A 9,302-nucleotide genomic window follows, 5' to 3' on the forward strand; every position below is an offset into this window, starting at 1 on the left:
ATCAATTAACATTTTTATCGCCCTTGAAGATCGGTGCATCCAATTGCATGCGAGAAAGTCAACTTTTTAAATGTGCACTCTGTTACGTGAACTGGGATCGCACGAACCCTCCAGCCACTAGCGGCTGCTACATTCATGAATTATATTGTGACCATGGGTCGTGACGTTCAGTTGAAACGCGAGGGGGCGAATCGCCGCACAAGTAGCCTTCAAGGGTGTTGAGCCGAGTGCTGGTGGCTCAAGGGACGCGAGAAGCGGCAAAGCGGACGCCCGATGGCCATGGGCTCCCCAGTGCGAATTCTAACAACAACAACACCAATAACACCAATTACTTCCCCACGAGAACCGCGCCGACTCCCAAGACTTCTTCAGGAGGGTTCAGTTTTTGAGATGTTTGGCCAATTCCATTAAATTAGGCATTGGATTCCGGTGAGAATTAAACAGAGAAGCTGGAGAGAACCCATATATGAGCAGGTACCAAGGTTCCTCTCGCATAGGGGCCCTGTGAAGCCGTTGTGTGGGGGCCACCACCACCTGAGTTGGGCCAAAGGGACACTTGGTGGTGCCGGGCTATGCCAGTACCGCCCAAGCGACGGCCATGCTCCAAGCTCCACTCAGATTAGACCGTCATCTCCTGGCTCCTGCACAGCTCAAGCCGACAATGCCTGGTATTCTCAGGCAGTCTCCTATAAACGAACTGACCAGGCTAACCTACTGCTTAGCTTCTGGGATCTGCCAAGAACAGGCATGATAAGGGGGATTTGCTTTTAAAAAGAAAGTGTCCACACCCAGCCACAGGATCCGAGACATTCTGCTTGAGTGCAGGCATCGTGTTACACGCCTATTCCATGCGGCGCTCGCATGGCTCTGTGTGTTTTACACGGTAGTATATTTTTTAGCTATGGGAAAAACTAGAGAACCTGGATGAAACCCATGTGATGATGTAACCGTGTATTTGGCCAACAGATTTACTCCGCGGATACAGATGAAATATTTTGTAAAATAGGCTCGTTTCTTTAGATTTTCTGTGTGAATGTACCATACTTTTGCTGGTGAGAGGCAATGTCAACATGAGACGGAGCTACAGGGGTCGTTTACATCCTCCAGGGGAGCGGGTGGCCCCTGCGATTGTCACCATGAGCCAACAACACAACATCGCAGCAGCAGCACAACCACCACAACCACGCAGCTGCTCCCATGCACCTGGCTTCACAAGCAAACAAAGACAAAGATCCCCCCTATAGCCTTCAACAGGTTGTTGGGGAATGTGCAGTTAGCAAGCACCTTTGAAGGCTGGCACAGCACACGAGGGGGCGGGTGGGCCAGGCAACACCACACCCTCGCGGTGATGTTTACCCACCGCACCAGGTACTCATATAAGGCTGAGTCGACCGAGGGGAGGCCCAGGACCTGTGGACATATTCGTTGCCACTGTTATTGGTCATGAGCGGGAATTTAAGTCGGGCCGCTGGGTTCGTAGCAGTGCGCGAACGACCGCGCCACCGCTCCCCATTCAAACACGCAAACATGCACACCAGCACAGAAGCACTGGCAGACACATGCCTCAACAATTTACAATTTCAACTGCACACGTAGCAGTGTGACATTTAGATTGTACGCACTTTTTAATATCATCAATTGTGTGTAATTGTGCTTGTGGAATGAGATTTCATTAAAAAAAACACTCCTGATACATAAAAAAACAACAAATTTGTCAATAACACTGTGGCCTTAAAATAAACTAATATACATAATAATAGGCAACGTTTCAGGCAACGGCCCTTCTTCATAGCACATAAGTGGCACATTGATAGAGGCACAACCTCACAGCACACTGCTCTGGAGGCTACCTGGACTCTAGCACGACGCGCATCTTCTGGAGACGTCGAGACCACGGCCTACAGCAGGCCCTCAGAGCCAACACCACCGGCGGAGAGCACAACTTCAGGATTTTTGAGTGGACAGAGGCCAAGAAACTCACAGCACACCACTGCAGGGGCTTTTTGCAGTGGGTACTAGAACTAGGGGAGACACTCTAGTGGTCACAACGTGCCTCGCAGAAAAAAGTACGTGGGATCCATTCCACACTCGAGCGTCTCTCTGTGCTGTTTGCATGTTCTTCCCTTGCTCTCATTGTTTGGGGTTTCTCCAGGTTCTCCGATTTTCTCCCATAGCTAAAACAACCGCATAATGCAACTGGTATTGACAAAACAACATCCCAATGCTGAAATATTACCTGTAAATTACTCAATTGGGAGAACACAGCAGCAAAATACTGCAAACAATTGACAGGACTCTCCTGAAAAGGAGTCTTAAGACTCAGTGAAGCTTTCCCAGGTAAACAAGCGTGATGATAACAACATCAGGACGGATCTCAGGCGTTTCACCACAGAGTATTTGGGAAATGGAAGACAACATCCTACCAATGAAGTAAAACGCAGTGGCTCACGATCAATAAGCAAGTACTTGAAGCAGCCTGAGCTGCGAAAGGGAAGAATAAGAAGAGGGCTGGGGGGGGCGCTGCCGAGGGCTTGCACCTGCTGTATGACGTCGCCGAAGAGGGGGGCGCGTTCAAGGTCGCGCGGGGAGAGTCCGGTCTCCTCGCGGCACTCCTCGCCCAGCTCCACGTCGGAGGGGCGCACGAGCAGGCGGTGGACCTCACCCACCTGCGACACGCACACGGACACACGCGTGACACACGCGTGACACACTCAACGTGAATCTCATTGACCTGCAACACACCAACACACGCGTGGGAACACCAAAGTCAATGTTCCTCCGTATAGCCTGAACAGACTGTAGGAGCAACTGCTGTTAGCGAGTAGCACCGATGAAGGCCAGTGTGGCACCACACCGGGCCTGGACACAGGGACAAACAAAAAACACGTGGGCACCTTCTGGCGTGACAGAAGGGGCTTCAGAGAAGTGGTGTAAGAATGCTTTTAGCAACATAGATCCATTGCTCCCCCACAAGTCAAATGAGTAAAGCACCTTCTTGCACACATGAGCATTTGCAGGGGTGGAAACTCCACATTCCTGTGATAGGGAGCAGTCCATTCACTAGGCATCCATTGTTGGTTTCCACAACAGCGTTACTCATTTATGAAGCTCAGAGGGATGGTGAACTTGGTCAACCACAAAGCCAGGATTTGCACCCGCCAAGTTTTCAGCAGTAGGGGGCGATGTTGCTGCTGCTTTGTGTTATCCCAAATGAGTAATATGCGGATCATTTTCAGCTTTGGGATTTTTGGTCAACATCAGGTAAAAAAAGTTAGGTATGGGAGGAAACTGGAGAAACTACAGGAAACCACACGCAGAACAGAGAGAGGGAATACAAACTCCACACAGAAAGGCAGCCGAGTTGGAAATCGAATCCAGGCCCCTCTTTCCACGAGGTGCGAGCGTAACCGCTGCACCACCACCCTGCCACCCCACGTGAAAGAGAGAAGCGAGGCCAACAGGTACACGTGGTTGTCGCTGTGTGTCAGACGAGTCTCTCCGTGGCTGGGCGAGTCCATTACTTAGTCGGCCATGAGTCTACTTTGCTAATGGCCCTCACAGAAGAGAGAATGTGCTGCCTATTTAAGTCACCTCCACCGAAATTCTGAATAATATCTGAAACGAAGATCGATGACCTGCACACAAACGTCTCACTGTCATGGATCCTAAGCTCTTAAATAATTTTGGCCAAAAGATTTCGTCGCAGACTTCTTCCACCTGTATTGGTTTCTCCATCGTGTGGAGTTTAGGTGATGCGAGGATTCGCTCGGATCCAAGGCTGCCCGTCAATGTTCATGGAAATTAATCAAAGACATGACACGAGCCACTGCATCTTCATGTTCACTATACACAAGAATTATATTTCTCCAACCCAACGTGCAATCTCATTGTGAGCGTATTTCCAATATTGACATTGTAGTATGGCCTACAGCTAAACATTGAGATCATGCGATAAAGGCACTCGCTGCACGTCGCAGTGTACTGCGTACACCGGGCTGCGTTTAAACAGTGACGATGCCAAGCAAGCAGGGCTATGGTGGAGCGCTAGGGGTTGATCATAAGCATCACAGCAGTGCTCTCACTGATCACATCGCACACTTAAAATAACTTTCCTTCCTTATCCAGGAGAGCCACAGTGAGTCGGACGACTGCCCTTTTAATGGGCGTCTTGCATTGGGATTTTATTTGATTTTGTCAAGTTATTGTCAGCTTCAATTAATGATGAGTGTTTATACCAGAGGGGTGGGGGATCAACAGCCTCTATCCCCGTACTGATAGAAACAAACGGCGATTACACCACTTGCTTACTGCCCTGTGTAACCGTCATGCACGCATGCACACAAAGACGGGCCCTCTTCACAACAGTGAACACTCACGCTCACTCCAACGCTCACGCTCACTCCAACACTCACCCAAACTCTCACCCAAACACTCACGCTCACCCCAACAATCACATCACTCTTCGGGCCCTAATCTGAAGTCACGGCTCGACTCTGGGTCAAGTGAGCCCATGGCTCAAAACTGTGCTCAACTTGAGCCAGCTCTGAGCGTGGTGGTCGCAGCCACGCTCAGAGTTTCCATGGAGCTGAGCCGGGCCGTGAGAGGCCGCGTCACGACTAAGAGGAATGCGGCTCCAAATTTTCGTCCTCGGCGTTGATCGGCGATGAATATTTGAATCGAATTCGGGTCGCTGGGTTCGTAGTACAGCGCGATAGCCGCGACACTACCGCTCCCCACGTGTTGACAAAGACCCCCCCGAAGAGCCTTAACAGATTTGGGGCAAGTGCTGTTAGCGAGCACCTATGAAGGCCGGAACGGTACACGAGGGGGGGGGGGGGGGCCAGCACCACGCCCAACCGCCTTTGTCTCCCCAGTGGCGATGTTTACTACACACCGCACCAGGTACTCATTTGAGGCTGAGTCGACCTAGAAGGAGGCCCAGAACCGGTTCAGATAATCGTCACTGTTGGCCGTGAGCGGGAATCGAACCCGGGTCGCCGCGTTCGTAACGCAGCGCGCTAACCGCGATACGACCGCACCTCCACGTGTTGACACACACACACACACACGTGTTGACACACACACACGTGTTGACACACACACACACACGTGTTGACACACACACACACACGTGTTGACACACACACACGTGTTGACACTGACACACACGTGTTGACACACACACACACGTGTTGACACACACACACGTGTTGACACTGACACACACGTGTTGACACACACGTGTTGACACATGCGCACACACGTGCTGACACTAACACACACACACACTTGTCTTGACACTAACACACACACACACTTGTGTTGACACTGACACACACACACGTGTTGACACACACAGGTGTTGACACGCGCAAACACACGTGCTGACACACATACGCGCACACACACGTGTTGACACGTGCACACACGTGTTGACACGCGCACACACGTGTTGACACGCGCACACACACGTGTTGACACACATACACACGTGTTGACACACACACACACGTGTTGGCACACGTGTTGACACACACGTGTTGACACACACGTGTTGACACACGTGTTGACACTGACACACACGTGTTGACACACACGTGTTGACACATGCGCACACACACGTGCTGACACTAACACACACACACTTGTGTTGACACACACACGTGTTGAAAAACGCAAACACACGTGTTGATACACATACACACACACGTGTTGACACACATACACACACACACGTGTTGTCACACATACGCGCACACACACGTGTTGACACGCGCCCACACGTGTTGACACGCGCCCACACGTGTTGACACGCGCACACACACGTGTTGACACGCGCACACACACGTGTTGACACACATACGCGCACACACACGTGTTGACACGCGCAAACACACGTGTTGACACACACGTGTTGACACACACGTGTTGACACACGTGTTGACACTGACACACACGTGTTGACACACACGTGTTGACACATGCGCACACACACGTGCTGACACTAACACACACACACTTGTGTTGACACACACACGTGTTGAAAAACGCAAACACACGTGTTGATACACATACACACACACGTGTTGACACACATACACACACACACGTGTTGTCACACATACGCGCACACACACGTGTTGACACGCGCCCACACGTGTTGACACGCGCCCACACGTGTTGACACGCGCACACACACGTGTTGACACGCGCACACACACGTGTTGACACACATACGCGCACACACACGTGTTGACACGCGCAAACACACGTGTTGACACATACACACACGTGTTGACACGCGCAAACACACGTGTTGACACACATACACACACACACGTGTTGACACACACACACACGTGTTGACACACACACACACGTGTTGACACACATACACACACGTATTCACACGCGCACACACACGTGTTGACACGCGCACACACACACGTGTTGACACGCACACACACACGTGTTGACATGCGCACACACACGTGTTGACACACACACACGTGTTGACACACATACACACACACGTGTTGACACGCGCACACACACACGTGTTGACACGCGCACACACACACACGTGTTGACATGCGCACACACACGTATTGACACACACACACACACGTGTTGACACACACACACACGTGTTGACACACACACGTGTTGACACGCGCAAACACACGTGTTGACACACATACACACACACACGTGTTGACACACATACGCGCACACACACGTGTTGACACGCGCAAACACACGTGTTGACACACATACACACACGTGTTGACACGCGCAAACACACGTGTTGACACACACACACGTGTTGACACACACACACGTGTTGACACACACACACACGTGTTGACACGCGCGCACACGTGTTGACACGCGCGCACACGTGTTGACACACACACACACACGTGTTGACGCGCACACACACACGTGTTGACGCGCACACACACACACGTGTTGACACGCACACACACGTGTTGACACGCACACACACGTGTTGACACGCACACACACACACACGTGTTGACACGCACACACACACACACGTGTTGACACACACACACACGTGTTGACACACACACACACGTGTTGACACACATACACACACACGTGTTGACACGCACACACACGTGTTGACACACATACACACACGTGTTGACACGCGCAAACACACGTGTTGACACACACACACGTGTTGACACACACACACGTGTTGACACACACACACGTGTTGACACACACACACACGTGTTGACACGCGCGCACACGTGTTGACACGCGCGCACACGTGTTGACACACACACACACACGTGTTGACGCGCACACACACACGTGTTGACGCGCACACACACACACGTGTTGACACGCACACACACGTGTTGACACGCACACACACGTGTTGACACGCACACACACGTGTTGACACGCACACACACACACACGTGTTGACACGCACACACACACACACGTGTTGTGGGGCCTCACCTGTCCGCACTGTGGCCGCACGCAGCGCCACGCCACGAGCGCCGCGTCCGCCTCGTCCGAGCCCCGCGCCTCGCCACCCACTCCGGCAGTGGCGCCGAACAGCGCCACCAGAGTCACCGCCATGGGCTGCGTCCTCACCCCTACTCACCCTCACCACTACTCACCCCTACTCACCCCTACTCACCCTCACCCCTACTCACCCCTACTCACTCTCACCACTACTCACCCCTACTCACCCCTACTCACTCTCACCACTACTCACCCCTACTCACCCCTACTCACCCTCACCACTACTCACCCTCACCACTACTCACCCTCACCCCGACTCACCCTCACCCCTACTCACCCTCACCACTGCTCACCCCTACTCACCCTCACCACTGCTCACCCTTACTCACCCTCACCCCTACTCACCTTCACCACTACTCACCTCTACTCACCCTCACCCCTACTCACCCCTACTCACCCTCACCACGACTCACCCCTACTCACCCTCACCACTACTCACCACTACTCACCCCCTAATCACCCCTACTCACCCTCACCACTACTCACCCCTACTCACCCTCACCACTACTCACCCCTACTCACCCTCACCACTACTCACCCTACTCACCCTCACCACTACTCACCCCTACTCACCCTCACCACGACTCACCCCTACTCACCCTCACCACGACTCACCCCTACTCACCCTCACCACTACTCACCCCTACTCACCCTCACCACTACTCACCCCTACTCACCCTTACCACTACTCACCCTCACCACTATTCACCCCTCAACCTCACCACTACTCACCCTCACCCCTACTTACCCTCACCACTTCTCACCCCTCAACCTCACCACTACTCACCCCTACTCACCCTCACCACTATTCACCCCTCACCAATACTCACCCCCTACTCACACCTCAGCTTCACCTAGTAAGTACATTTAGAAACGCTAAACTCTTATAACCTAGGTTAGTCCAAACTCACCCCTAATAAATTAACCCCCTACTCACACTCACCCAGACTTACGCTCTACTCACCACACTCAACCCATAATCACTCTCCTCGTCCTCACCTCAAATTCACCACCTTCATCCACACTCGCCCACTACTCACCACCTCCTGACACTCACCTCAATCTCACCTCAATCTCACCCTATTCACCGCCGAATCACCCTCGCCTCATCCACCCGCTGTGCACACTCACCACACTCTGTGCCCATAGATGTCAGGCTCACTCACCGACCAGCCCGCTCACCCCCTCGGCCACCCTCGCCACCGTGGCACTGCCCTGACTCGTGGCGCCCCCCACCCCGTCTAGACCCCCAGAGCCCCCCCCCCCCTCCTCAAACCTTCTCCTCCCCCAAACCTCCTCCTCCTCCTCTCCACGCGAGGCTGAGCTCTGCGCGGCGCCTCTCACCGCCACCCCCCGGGCGTTCAGCTGAAAGCGGCGGGGGGGAATCGCAGCCACGGGGCTCTCGTGCGAGCCACGGGGCCAGTGGAGACCGGGCCGTGGACTCGGGGCCCGTGGGGGAAGACGGAGCAGGCAGGCAGGCAGGGAGGGAGGCAGGGAGGAGACTTTGCGCTGCTCTCACTCGAGGCGTCACCGCCCCTCTCCTCTGCACCTGCGCTGGTTGAGGGGGGGGGGGAGCAGCCCCGCCCCTTAACCTGCCCGCCCCGCTCGAGGATCTCACCTGCGTGACGTCACCACGCACAAACACGCGTGACGTCACCACACCTGTTCAACGTCCCCACAAACATCTGGCCACGTCATCACGCACACACGCGCGTGACGTCAACACGCACGCA

General features: G+C 53.4%; 1 protein-coding gene across 5 annotated transcripts in view; it reads right to left on the reverse strand.

The window, feature by feature from the left end:
• The window catches only part of LOC116954047 (epithelial splicing regulatory protein 1-like), a 28,117-nt gene extending 19,309 nt beyond the window's left edge, over positions 1-8,808 (reverse strand). For all 5 annotated transcript variants that reach the window (XM_032974450.2, XM_032974449.2, XM_032974448.2 and 2 more), the window contains exons 1-2: positions 7,501-8,808; positions 2,538-2,666 (exon numbers count right to left, since the gene is read on the reverse strand). In XM_032974450.2, the coding sequence (XP_032830341.2) occupies positions 2,538-2,666; positions 7,501-7,623 (252 nt within the window). In that variant the 5' untranslated portion in view covers positions 7,624-8,808. The remainder of the gene's footprint in view (positions 1-2,537; positions 2,667-7,500) is intronic.
• Between the last annotated feature and the right edge of the window lie 494 nt (positions 8,809-9,302).

Source organism: Petromyzon marinus, chromosome 54, assembly GCF_048934315.1.
Source record: "Petromyzon marinus isolate PM22_M1 ecotype Great Lakes invasive population chromosome 54, UKy_Petmar_22M1.pri1.0, whole genome shotgun sequence".
NCBI lineage: Eukaryota > Metazoa > Chordata > Hyperoartia > Petromyzontiformes > Petromyzontidae > Petromyzon > Petromyzon marinus.